At 45.9% G+C, this 14,075-nt stretch overlaps 1 protein-coding gene across 2 annotated transcripts in view; it reads right to left on the bottom strand.

Moving 5' to 3' along the window:
- Nucleotides 1–552: 552 nt before the first annotated feature.
- Nucleotides 553–14,075, bottom strand: part of PTGFRN (prostaglandin F2 receptor inhibitor) — a 116,736-nt gene continuing 103,213 nt past the window's right edge. For both annotated transcript variants that reach the window (XM_050957527.1, XM_050957536.1), the window contains 2 exons: nt 11,482–11,787; nt 553–5,593 (listed from right to left, as the gene is read on the bottom strand). In XM_050957527.1, the coding sequence (XP_050813484.1) occupies nt 5,427–5,593; nt 11,482–11,787 (473 nt within the window). In that variant the 3' untranslated portion in view covers nt 553–5,426. The remainder of the gene's footprint in view (nt 5,594–11,481; nt 11,788–14,075) is intronic.

Genomic DNA, 14,075 nt, shown 5'->3' with positions numbered 1-14,075 from the left:
AAAAACCCACCTCCATGAGGGGCGCGGCTCCCAGCGCTGGTGCACTGTCTACACTGGCACGTTACAGCTCTCAGAGAGCAGCAGACAGAGTAGGAGAAAAACAGATTTTCAGTTCTAGTACCACTGACTTTCCTGATTGCTGTTTGGAAGAGTCAGGAGAGCCAGCCAGCAGCCCTGATACGCTGGTTTTAGAGGATACCATAGGCATTAACTCATGGCCCTTGTGCAACCAACAGTCTGGTTCAGGGTGGACAGGAGGAGAAAGTTGCTGCTCTCAATATGGCCAGTTTTATAGCGGGCAGAGCACGGAACCAAAGTTGAGACCTAGCTTGGATGATAATACACCATATAACCTTAGGCCAGTCATTTAAACTGTCCATCAAACGGGGAGAATACCTACTAAATTGGATGGGTGTGGGGGAGAAGAGAAAAGAGGGCTGCGAGGCTCAAATCTGATGTCTGTTTGAGGGGAGCTGTGAGTGTAAACCAGATGAGAAGAGCTGCCTGCAGTGGGAACATTCTGACCACAGAACGGTTACCAAAGGACTCGCTCTTTATTTTGAACATAAAAAGAAACAATACAGAGCATCATTAGAACCCTTCAATTCTGGCATTCCAGAATTGTGCCAAACACCTTATTCTGTACCTTCCACCAATTCCTGTCGATTTCATTAAGTGATTTTCAAGCAATGCCTGGTTCAGAGTCCAAGAAGAGAGGAATTTCCCAGCTGTAACTGAGTAGGAAACTTGTGGCAAAGTGAACAGAGTAAGATCGACAGGAGCCCTTAGCATACTTGGCTATTCGTTTCAATCCCAGGAGTTGCAGCTTAGAGGGTACTGAACCCTTGCATTGAACCTCATGCAGCTTAATCCTTAACCTCCTGATACCAACCACTCCTAATACACACAAGTGGTTACAGAGAGTAAAAAAAAAAAAAAAAAAAAAAAAAAAAAGTCATGGGAAAGAGTGACTAAGACACACAGCTTTTCTCATTAGAGACAAGATTCCCATTGTATAAAAAAAGGGTATTACAAAATTGGCACACTTGGAAGACCTGCTGGGGAAGTACTGCCCCAAAGATTTCTGCCTTCAAAAATGCAGCAACAACAACAACAGAGAGAAAGGGGATGGAGCACCACCTCCCAAAGGGCTAGCGGCCGTGAGATCTAGTGGCCAACTCCTTTCATGTGGAATAGGGAGATGTGTTATGCTCTGATGGAAGAAGAGGTTATTCACCCTGTGCAGTAACTGTGGTTCTTTGAGATTTGTGCTCATACGGGTGCTCCACCTAGGTGCGCGTGTGCCCCAGAGGCCCTTTGAGATCTTCAGGAGCAGCATCCGTTCAGCCCTTGCATGCACTGTAGTTATCCTTGTGCCGAGGCTGTAGCAGGCTACATGGGTGAACTGCCCCCTCAGTGCCTTCTGCATCACTGAGTCTCAGAGGAAACTGAAACCAAGGGGAAGGAGGGTGGGTAGTGGAGCACCCACAGGGACACACATCTTGAAGACCAGCACAGTTACTATAGAGGGTGAGTAACGTCTTCTTCTTCGAGTAGTGTCTGTATGGGCACTCCACTCTTGGTGACTCCTGAGCAGTATCCCCCTAGGAAGGAAGGTGCTTCGGATTGGAGTCCATCACATTAGAGAGACCTACATTGTCAACAGCCGCGTCTGTGCCTAGAGAAGCTACGTATAGAAGACCATGTAACAGCTCTGCAGATTTCTAGAAAGGGAACATTGTTAAGGAGAGCCATAGATGTAGACTGTGATCTAGCTGAGTGTGCCAAAACGCTGATGGTGGTGGCATGTCAACAGCCTGGTAGCAAGCTATAAAACACCCAGAAATCCATTTAGAGCAGGTCTCTGGGTAGAAATGGCAGAACTCGGTTTCAGTTGCAGACAGGTCAAAATGGTCTATTGGGTTTACAAAATGGCTTAGTTCTGTTCAGATGAAATGATAATGCCCTCCTGACATCTAGAGCATGGAGAGCAGTCCCCACGTTGGAAGTATGTGGCTTCAGAAAGAAAACTGATAGGTATATGCTCCGATTCAAGTGAAATTCATATGTTACTTTAGGAGAAACCTGAGACATGGCTGTAAGGGCACCTTATCCTTGTGGAATGTTGTGAAAGGAGGGTCAGCCATTAAGGCCCCAATCTCTCTGTCTCTGCAGGCTGAGAACTTCCTAGTAGCTACTAGGAAGCTGTTTTCCTCAATAAAGTCAATAAGGAGCAGGTGTCCATTGGTTCAAAAGGGAGTTTTGTGAGGCTTTTGGGAACTAGGTTCGGGTCCTACACAAGACCTGTGGGAAAGTCTATGCCTGTGGGAAGAAGGTCCTCCCAGGTCTTTCATGAACCTTGTGGGTGTGGAGTGAGCAAACAGAAAAGTCTTTGATCTAAGACTGGACTCCACCCTCTATAATTATTTTTTTCTTAAATTTAAACAAATACTAATCTAACTACTACGAACAAACCAAACTAGCTAACTAGAGAGAAACTCCGTAACTGCCAAGGTAGGCAAGAGGCGGACATGCTAACTCCATTATGCCAACACAGCTGAGAAGTAACTGAGGAGGCAGTTTGCCTGTACAGCCTGATATAGCCTCGGCGCAGGATATAGGGATACCAACAGCGCAAGTGCAGGTTAAAGAGACATTGCTAATGAAAGTCTCTGATCAAGGGAATTTGGGGCCCAGACGCACCCAGAGTGGAGCACCCAGAGGGACACTACTCAAAAAATAAGGTTGACATTAGCTAAGGACATGGGGACCCTTCACTAATGGGCAAGGACCCCCCCCAGCCAAAATAACCCCGAGTTTCTTTCTGCGGGGAGAAAATGCCAGCATGCAGTGTGTGCTTAGGAGGAGATCCCATTCCTCGCTTGCTCATTCCATATTACTGCATTACGAGCCTGATTCTGTTTCCCCCAAATGTAACTGACAGCAACAGAGATGAGGGTTAAACCTGCAAGGAGAGTGAGTGACTTGTGCTTTGGATAACTAATCCCCACTTGCCCCATGCTAGAAACATTTAACAAAAAAAAGGCAATGATGTGAGGAAAGCAAATATTAAAGCAGGAACGGTAAGAGTTGTTTAGTTGTGTGTGGGAAAGAGGACATCAGTGCAAACTCAGTGCCCCACAAGACCAGCAGGTGAGTGCCTCAGTGGTAAGGTAGCGCAGGAGAGGATAACAAACATTCTGTGCTGGTTCTGGAAGAGTAGGACATTCTGCTCTAGCAAATCACTTCCTGTGCTTGCCTCTTTTTGGAGAATATAGAGGCAAGTTCTTACACTTTTACATGGGGAACTCATTTGTGCCATGATGGCTGTGTGTTCCTCCCCTGCCAGCTTCTTGCAATGTTTGCCTGCAGATTCAGGAGGCTCGGCTGCAGGAAAAGCTAGCAATAGGGAAGGCTGCTGAGAAGATTCAGGTCAAGATTTTCCAGCTGTGACTAGTGATTTTGGGTGCTTTCCTTTTGGGATGACCACATGAGACACCTTAAACGGGGCCAAACTACAAAACAATTGCGCTGAGCACTCACTGGGAACAGTCAGGCTGCTTTTGAAATGCACGCATCCAAAATAGTCACGTGAAAAATCTTAGCCTAAGTCTCTTTTAGGGAAAGAGTCTTGTGCCAGTACTGGAAAAAATCATGACAAAAGTAACTGAGCATCTCAAATAAATGCAGTTTGCAGTGGTTATAATACAACAGTGTTAAAGACTTCACTAGCTCAGCTGTGAAATGAATTCATGTTAATAACAAGGAAGTTAGATCCTGCACCACCCCTGGAAGGTACGCACAAACGGACTACTAGTTATAGAAAAGATCTAGAATATAATGAAAGTCTAGATGGTTAATCGTGCTCATCGATCATTGGTTCTTTATTCCTAAAGCATAATGGAGAAGGATGGAGCATTGACAGTAACTCAAATTCCCATCTTTGTTGATTTTAGCCAAACCTTGAATGTGGTATCAGCATACTTCTTTTGTACACAATGTCTGACTTTTATTGCTTAAAAACACCAGCTGAGCTAGAAGACAGAGCTGCCCGGATAACTGAGAGCAGCTCCTTAGGAGCTATGCCAGGGGACTGTGAAAGACCAGAGCTGGGCTTTCATACTATAGCACCTATGAATATGCCTCAAACCCCCTGGAGAGATCTGCCCATGTAGTGCCCAGCAATGGAGAGGACCTATTGAAAAGTTAGGGATCACTGCAGGTATAAAGAGACAGAGACCTGTTTAAAACAAAAAACAAACTCTCCCCCCCTATGATGGCCTGATTTTGCACCCACACTGAGTCACAATGTGGCTGCTGTTGATCATGGGCATTGCTAATAGAGACTCTAATCTGCTGCCAAATTAGAGATTGCAGAGATTTGTGTTAGGTGACTGCAAGGAAACAAAATGGAAATGAACCTACTCTGAGTATAGGTAACAGTTGGTTCCCACATCATTTCCAGCCAATGGCCGGTTGACCATACACCTGAAAAGATCTGGTGGTCTCCATCCTCTTCCTAAAAGGACAGGTGTTCCTCTGATGAACACATCACCACCGCCATGACTGGTAACTGGTGCCTTGCTGGTGGTCTCAGCAGAGAGGCCAAGGAGACTGAACTCTCCACTCAGGGAGAGTAGTGCTCCCTGTGTGTCAGGGTAGAGGCACAGTGGGAGGGGCTGTGGTGGGAAGGAAGATCTGCGCTGTGAAGTACTTGGTCTGAGCATTCAGCCTCTAGGGTTGCCAAGGTAGCACTTGTCAGCAGAACAAAGACCAACTTTAAAAAAAATATTTAAGAAAATGGTTTAAAAAAATTGTCTCAAACAGACAGTCCATACACGCTGTATTCTGGAGTGAACTGCAAACCCCTGAAAATAGGGGAAGAGAGGGCACCCTGACAAGCATAAACCCACCCCTGACCATTGCATCTTCACCAAACAAGTACTAGAGCACCCCATATGGCTGTTTCCTTCCCAGCACTGGAGACAGGAACCAAACCCTGGGGGGGAGGGGAGGGAGGAGAGAGAGAGAGAGAGAACAGGTCAGCTAATTTTATAAAAGGCAAAATATTTCTCCCAAGCCCCACCCACCACAATAACCCCCCTTCCCAACAATGTTAACACACAAAGAAAGTTCCTAAGAAACAAGACAAAAGGATTTAACAGTGAATCTTGTCCGAAGGCTGCAGAACAGTTTGCGTGTCAGAAGAAAACATCCCCACAGTAAGTGTCCCTGGAAGAAGAGCTCTGTGCTGGTACACATGGCCTGTGCGCTCAGTACTTAGCATGTGGAGAGGAGAAGCTCTAGGTCCTGGCTTAGATCAGAGAGAAAGATACTGTCCATTGGGCATGCATGTTTGTCACACACCTCTGTCTCAGCCAACTGCCCAAATCTCTCCTGAAACGTGCGTAGTCTCATTCTCACACTCAGTCCATCTCCATAGACATTAGCCGGCGTCGCTCCCGTCTGGTTTCTTGTATTTCCTTCTTGCAACACCAGCGGGAACTGCAGTAGCCAATGAGGCAGGATAAGAGTCCGATGATGGTGGCCAGACCAATGCCTATCAACAGTGGATATTTCAAAGCATTCAGCACTAGGAAGGGTGGAGAAAAAAGAAAAAGCCAAAGAAAAGTTATTAAATACAGTGTACAGAGAAATGCCAAACACGTTTGCTCTGTCTAAGAAAGGGAAAACACACATCAGCCAGGGACAGATGAAACCATTGGAAAGAATGAAATTCTAGTTCCCCCTTCCCATTTTGAAGGTTCTGAAAAAATTCAGCTCTCACCCCACCCCCCCCACATGGAAACAAGGAAGACAGGATGCAAAATCTCATAAGAGAATGTCTCATTGTGAGATTCCCAGCTCCAATCTGACAGACTCCAAAGGTTAATCTAGTCCTGAGGAGCATTCGTATTTTGGGTGCTTAACCAAAGCAGATACATCCACCAACAATTTAAACAAAGCCGGACAGAAACCCATTCCTTTTACAACACAGCTTCCAAGTGACGCATCAAGGATTCTGACTTTTTGAAGGACTGAATAAGTAGATTTAGAGGTCGTTAGGAAGCAAATTCATTCTAGTCACCTAGAAGTTTCCAGTCAAGTCCATATTTAAGTGCCCAAAGAAGTGGTCTGCTTTTCAGAAGCGCTGAGCACCCTGCAGTTCAGTGAAATGGATGGTCTGGAATGAGGACCCATTCAGGGGATTTGGTAAATCAGCCCAAGAGGCACACTGCTCCAGGAGGCGCATGCAGAGTCTGACTCAACTGCAGCTCTCTCTATGGCTCACATTGACAAGCAATATTAATTGTTGGATTAGCTCCACCAGGGACGGGAGTGGAGCACTAGAAACTGACATTTTGTCCCTAAGGTAACTCACTATCTGCACAGAGAGCAGAACAAAGACTAATGCTTCATTTCATCTTCTTTGGGGCTCTCAGTGAGGCCATTCCTTGAATTTCTGGAAAGTATTTTGGTAAGTGCTTTGCCTGAAATGCCTCCCAGATTATCACTAATCCCTGTTTAACTATCTGCTGGATGCATGCATCTAATGTTAAGTACATGCAGCAGTTAACAAAACTAGTTTCTCGTACTTCAAGAAATTCAACGGTTGTGTGCAACTTGCAAAAAGGGCTGAAACATAGGTCAAGAACCATGAGCACAGGGAGCAGTGTATCTTGTGTTTACAACAGGGGATTAGGAGTCAGACTCCTGGGTTCTGTTATTTATTTTCATACTAATTGCATGACAATCCACCGTGCCTCAGGTCCCATCTGAGGAATGTAGCTAAGGCCTGGTCTACACTACAAAGTTAAGGCGACTTACGTCAACCTTTGTTGACAAGAGATGCCACCTCTCCTAATGGCGTTGCACCATGGTCTACACACTGTGGTCAGTGCGAGCGCAGACACTGTGTGACCTGTATCAACCCTAACAATCCTCCAGTAGCTGTCCCACAATGCCAGACAGAGACTGCTCTGGACACAGTTGTGAACTCCACTGCCCAGATGCTGGAAGCCACCCACTTCCCTTTAAAACCCACACATACTTTTGGAATGCCTTTTCCTGATTGTACAGCTTGAAAAGTGCACCCAGTAGCTCTCCACTGTTGTGTGCAACTGCCCAACCAACCATACCAGCTACACGCTATAGACATGCTCCTGCCTGGAGGAGACAGGAGGTATTTGATCTCCTGGCCCTCTGGGGAGAAGAGGCTGTGCAGACACAGCTATGGACCAGTCGTAGAAACATGGACATATATGAAAAGATTGCACAGGGGATGCAGGCAAAGGGGTATGACAGGGATCAGCAGCAATGCCATATGAAAATTAAGGAACTATGGTAGGCATATCATGAGGCCAGGGAGGCCAACCGTCTATCTAGTGCTGAGCCACAGACTTGCCACTTTTACAATGAACTGCAGGCCATACTTGGGCCCTGCAGATCACCATGGATGCCCATACAGAGACCCTTGCCTAGAACAATGAGAAGGGAGAAGCAGCAGGAGATCCTGCTATGCCACGAGCCAAGAACTTGGAGATTCCTTCACCATCTAGCCAGTACTGCCAGCCAAGCACAAATGAGCCTGATCCAGTAGAACGAACCTCAGGGTAAATGTGGGCATACACTCTCCCTTCACATGTTTAGATGTGGAGATGGCACCTGGCCCAATCAGAGGTTAGCAGGACTCAGGTATCTACGCTTCACTGTTTTACTCAACAAGAAGAGGTAAAGGTACAACACACAGAGGTAGTATTTTCTGCTTTTCAGTCTCCTGTAGAGGTAGGCAGTGTGGGGCATGCATGACATGGAGCACTTTGTTTATGTGCACAGAGATGTCCCTTGTATCCTCCTGAGAGATCTTGATGAAACTTCCATGGAGGTACTCTTCAATCCTCTCCCGAATGTCTTTAGGGATGGCTGCTTTATTTCTGCCTCCATGGTAGGACACTTTCCCCACATCACTCCATGATGACTTTGGCAGGCACCCTTACAGTAAACAGGCTAATGGCATATGGGCCCAGATGGCTTCAGGACACCAGCATCCACAGTGTTCTCTGGGCTTTGTGACTCTCAAGAGCAAGATATCAGCTAAAATCATTGCTGCCCGTGGTAAACAGTGCCAGTACTCAGTGCCATTGCCCTGTACTCATGCCCATGGAAATAAGTGCTGAAATTTTTTGATTGACACAACCAAACAATTCCCTCCTGATTCACCACCTTTCCCCTAATGGCCATAGTGACCGTGGATACTGCTGGAGACTGGTGCTGTGCAGAGGCACTCCAGAGGGTCAATAAGCAGGTCTTGTATAAAACTTGCAGGGGAATAAGGGAAGGGAATTCTGAGATCTTCTGCTTTCTGTTGTGACTGTAAGTATGATACATCTGTCTGTTTTATCTGTACCTGCTGCCACTGTGGCCTTGAAAGATGCCCGCTCTACGCCCATCCCCGGATGAGGAAGAGAAAGAAGAGGACTAAGGAGGACATGTTCACCAAGATAATGAAAGTCAGTGGTGCATCAGACGCTGAACAGAGAGCCAGGAGGGTGAGCACAGCAGACAGCCTGGAGAAGGAACGAACGGGCAGGAGAAAGACACAGGAGTACCAACAGGAAAAGGAGAGGAAGATGCACCAGGACAAAATGCAGTTTCTCAGGCAGCAAACACAAATGCTGCAGACTCTTGTTGATCTACAGCTCCAACAGTCACAGACGCACCTCCCCTTACGGTCAATGGAGACTTCCAACTTCAGCAGCTCCCTACATTCCATTTTGCATCAGGGGCCACATCCCTATCCCCCCACACCAAGGGACAGTAAGGAAAACCACAGCTTCACATACAGTGACCTGTGAGAGCAAGCGCTGGTGCATGTTTGGCAGAAATGGACTGGCATGGACGTGAATGTTTTCCACCATTCTAATTTTAAAGTTCTGTTCTATTAATTTACAATTACAATTTTACACTATCTTGGTTTTTCTTTGCACATCAATGTTTGGCACTGGTTTGGGTATGCAATACATTTTTATTTTTTGGACATAAATTTATCTTTACTACTTCATCACATTCTGTGGTATGTCTGTGCTTTGAGTGCCACTAGATTACTCATAAGAGATCAGAGCCACAGAATTCATAAATTAAGTGAAAAACCGAGTGTAATAATTATACATGCACAGTTAGCACCACACAATTCACTGGTTTGTTAAAAGATGAACGTAAAAGTCCACCTAGCACTACACAACTCTTGACAGCCGCCAAAAGGTCAGGGTCAGGTAGAGCACAGCCTACTACACCACACTGCTATGGCTGATGGTTAAAATGCTCTTTCAAAGTATCCCTCAGCTGCACAGCTCCACATTGAGCTCTCCTAACGGTGCTTGTGTCTGGCTGTTCAAAGTCAGCCAACAGCTGCTCCACGTCCATCCTACATCCCAGCAGCAACTTTTCCTTCTTTGCCTCGTAGACATTATGTGAGGCACAGAAGGAAGCTATAACAATTGAGATATTTTTCTCAGAGCTCTAATCTAGTGAGTAAACACCGTCGACATCCCTTCCATCTGCCAAAAGCACATTCAGCTGTCATTCTGCACCTGCTGAGCCAGTAATTGAATCTTTTCTTGGGGCTGTCAAAGTGGACAGTATATGGCTTCATAAGCCAGGGGAGCAAAGGGTAGGCGGGGTCCCCCAAGATCACTACTGGCATTTCAGCATTGCCAAGTAGTAATCCACCTATCTGGAAAAAGTGTCCCTGCTGCAGATTTCTGAACCACCCTGTGTTCTTAAAGATGGAAGCACCATGTATGTTCCCTGACCACATTGATCGCAGTGAAGCATCTCCGGTGATCCACCAACGCTTGCATAACCATAGAAAAGTAGCCAAGTAGGGCTGGGGTCAAAATAGGGATATGCATGCCACAGCTCTCGAAACCCACAGCTGAAAATCCATCTATGTTGTCCTGCATATTGCCCCGAGTCACAGTCCTGCGTACCAGGATACAGTTAATGGTCCTACACTTGCATGAAAGCAGCCTCTCACTGTGGATTTTCCAATTCCCAAATCATTTCCCACTAACTAGCAGCAACTTGGCATTGCAAGTTTCCACAGTGCTATCATCACTCACTTCTCAACCATCAATGCAGCTCTGATTCTGATGTCCCTGCATTGGACTGCAGGTGCAAGCTCGGAATGTAGCCTTTCCCACCTGAAAAAGTTCTGCCGCTACCACTCATCATTCCAAACCTTCATTACAATGTGATCCCACTAGTCAGTGCTCGGCTTTCAGGCCCAGAAGCAGCACTCCACTTGCTGCAGCTGCTCTGTGAATGCCACCAACAACCTTGAATTTTTTTATTTATTTATTTATTTTTTTTTTTGCTGTGTTCACTAGTAATCTGTCCTTGAAGAAATCATCACATCCCCTGTTGTTGCGCTACTTCCTGCAGCTCTGCAAATACTGGGGCATTGTTCTCTGGGTTTGTAATGTTCAGGACGATAGTACACATCTGTGCAGGCTCCATGCTTCTGTTGGAGATGGTGGACACTGACAAGTGTGGGTTTGTAGGTTTTTTTAAAAAGGCACAAAAATGTTACAGGAGAGAAATGGCATTATGGGATGAGAAAGTTGCCTGATGGGAATCTGACCCCTTGCTCCCCCTTCCCCGCGATTCGTGTGCGCGTTGCAAAAATTTCCCAAAGGATATTTCACCAGACGGCAGCGCATGGCGCACTGGGATACCTACCCATGGTGCATTGCATTTTACATTGACACAAGCTCTCCTGGTGCGTACATGCAACACCAACACAAGCAGTCATGTTCACACAAGCGATGTACTAACTGCGGTGGCTTTACATTGATAGAACTTGCATTTACCGAAGTCTGTAACATAGATATGGCTTAATACTTCCCTTGTGTGGTCAGCATCAGGGTTAGTTTACAATGTAAATCATGTTGAGAGTCTTGATTAAAAGATGCAATAGATGTGCAAAGTATCAGGTCACTCAATGGGTTGGGAAAGGGGAAAGCTTTGCTTTTGTAAGCACGATACACTGCTGGGCACATTGTATGATCAGGCATTAAAAGTTTAACATGCAATGGCAAATGCAAAGTTTAACTGCAGATAGAACTAGCACTTTTCATATTTAGAGGCAATTGCAGAGTACTTAAAAGCTTTTTAGTTCTATGTCAATACACATCAGGCCAATAGCATTACGGGTGTTTTTATTGTCAATATGGGGCAAAGCGTCATCACTGCTATTCCTGAGCCCCAGCGTCCCCACTGGCAGAATACAGCAGGTGTACAGACAGGCTATGAAGTACCCTGTACCGTTTCCTTCTGCAGAAAGGAGGAAGCTACAATGCAGGGGCCTCCAACGTGTGGAGGTGGGGGTAGAATGGGGAATAGTTGGTACTTGAGGGCTCCAACAGGGATGTGGCAAGTACATTCCCCAGTCTCAACAAGGAAAGTCTCTAAAATCCTTACCATCCATTTTCACTGATATGAATATGGGCTTGGATTTGATCTCCGGTTCCCGCTGCCAGACACCTGTGGCTGATCGTACCCAAGGGGTTACTGAGCAGTAATGGTTGCCGAAATCCTGGTCCTCCGAGCCATGCACCCGCAGCCGGAACTCCATGGGGCTGATCCTCTCCAGGCTGACGTCGCTGCTCCAGTTCCTCCTGGGCTGGCTCACAATCCCTTTCCGATCCAAGGAAGCCAGCAAGACAGGGGCTCTGTCCAGTGCAAAGGAATGCACAGCAAACCAGGAGACATCGAAGGACATATCATCTGAATTTAAAGACAAACAGAATTTGTCAAGGACAGCAAGCTCTGAAGGATATTTACAGTGTTAGTCAGTCAGTAAATGGGCGCAGTCTGGTGTCTCTGAACATAAAGGAGCACTATACCCAAATGACTCAAAATACAACATAGTTTTTTTTTTCCTGGTACATTCTGCTCTTTGACAACTCAGCTTTCCAGCACAAACAGGGTAAATCACATAAGGACTACAGTGCAGGTGGTATCATGAACATATGAACTCTGAGGCAGTTAACCTCATTTCTGAATTGACCAGACACACAAGGAAGATGATGATTGCAGGAAACTCTAAGTAGGCTTGGATCAATATTTGGCATCAATCCTTGGAATTCTATCTAATTATGATAGGGAGTTTATGGGGGTCGTGGGCACCTGTAAAGCAGAGGCAGCAGAAAGAGAAGAGTCACTTAGTGGGGTGTATCATAAACAGATAAGTAAGAGTTAATAGAACAAAAGTACTTCATATCTCTTTTGCCTGGAAAGGGTTAACAAGATCAGTGAGCCTGGCTGTCACCTGACCAGAGGACCAATCAGGGAACAGGATACTTTCAAATCTTGAGGGAGGGAAGTTTTTGTGTGTGCTGCTAGTGTTTGGTTCTTGTTCTCTCTGGGTTCTGAGAGTGACCAGAGGTGCAACCAGGTTTCTGTCCAATCTCTCTGATACAGGTTCTTATATGTCCAGAATGGTGAAGTACTAGGTAGATAGAGTGAGTTAGGCTTATGTTTGTTTTCTTTATTTGCAAATGTGTATTTGGCTGGAAGGAGTTCAAATTTGTACCTGTATACTTAGGCTGGGAGGGTATTCCCAGTGTCTATAGCTGAAAGACCCTGTAACATATTCCATCTTAAATTTACAAAGATAATTTTTACTGTTTTTTCTTTATTTATTTAAAAGCTTTTCTTGTTTAAGAACCTGATTGTTTTTTATTCTGGTGAGGCCCCAGGGGATGGAGTCTGGATCCACCAGGGAATTGGTGGGGAGAAAGGAAAGGTTAATTTCTCTCTGTGTCAGGATTACTTTCTCTCTCAGGAAGAGTCTGGGAGGGGGAGAGAGAAGGAGGGAGGAAGATAAATTTTCCTCTCTGTTTTAAGATTCAAGGAGTTTGAATCACAGTGATCTTCCAGGGTAACCCAGGGAGGGGAAGCCTGGGAGAGGCAACGGTGAGGGAAAGGGTTTACTTTCCTTGTGTTCAGATCCAGAGGGACTGGGTCTTGAGGGTCCCCGGGCCAGTTTTGGGGGGACCAGAGTGTACCAGGCACTAGAATTCCTGGTTGGTGGCAGCGCTACAAGTACTAAACTGGTAATTGAGCTTAGAGGAATTCATGCTGGTACCCCATCTTTGGGACGCTAAGGTTCAGAGTGGGGGTTTATGCCATGACAGGGTGGTTGGGGCTTTTTTTCCAGGGATGGTAGCAAGGGATTTTTAGCTCCTGGGAAGGGCTGTCAGTGGGACCAGAACAGATGGAAGAGTCACAGTGGGGTGCTCTAGTAGAGGGCAGTACATGAGTGTTTAGCAGCTGAAGAGGAATGGGATTAAGGTATTGTCAAAACAAAGGTTTAGCAACTACGGGAGAGTGGGTAAATCGTGCAGGTACTTGTGGGGAGAGTAAGTGTGCCATGAAGTTGGGCTGGGGTACAACGGTAGGAAGGCTATGGGTAGCTGGGCGAGGGACAGGGTTACTTACTGGGGGCAGCAGCAGATCTATTTTTGTCTTTTTCCTGCTATTTTAGGCTGAAATCTCAAGTTTAATTTCATAGGTGTGTCTTTGCTAAGCAAGCCTAGAAGCAGGCTTTTGTAACATTTGTAACTCCCACATGGTTAAACTAAAGCACAAGGGCTGAAGAGCAGAATGCTAGAAGTTTGCTAGTGGGTAATAGTTTCCAAACAATGTCCTTGACCTTGTCTAGTCCCTCGTGCTTGCAGAGAAGTCTCTCCTCTAAAAAGACAAGCTCCTAGCTGTAGTTAGTAAAAAGGCAGGCCTCCAGGTACTACAGAGATGAGCATGCTAGAATTGCTCATAAAACAACAATATTTGCCTTCACATCCTGCCCATGAAACAGCCCACCCTTCTGCCAAAGTTTTACTTTAGTTATGTGTCAGAAGGGACTATGCCTTGCACACATGGCACTTGCAAGGAGATAATCTACCAAGTGTCTTGGTAGTGACTGCTTCCTTTAACACCGGCTGACAGGCAGGCAGAGTCCATCAGTACAACCGTCCCTTTCCGTGCTCATACAAGATCATATTGATCCATTT

The sequence above is a fragment of the Gopherus flavomarginatus genome, chromosome 1 (genome assembly GCF_025201925.1).
Source record: "Gopherus flavomarginatus isolate rGopFla2 chromosome 1, rGopFla2.mat.asm, whole genome shotgun sequence".
Lineage (NCBI taxonomy): Eukaryota > Metazoa > Chordata > Testudines > Testudinidae > Gopherus > Gopherus flavomarginatus.
The sequence above is the reverse complement of the archived record's forward strand: the minus strand, read 5'-3'. Positions and strand labels throughout refer to the sequence as shown.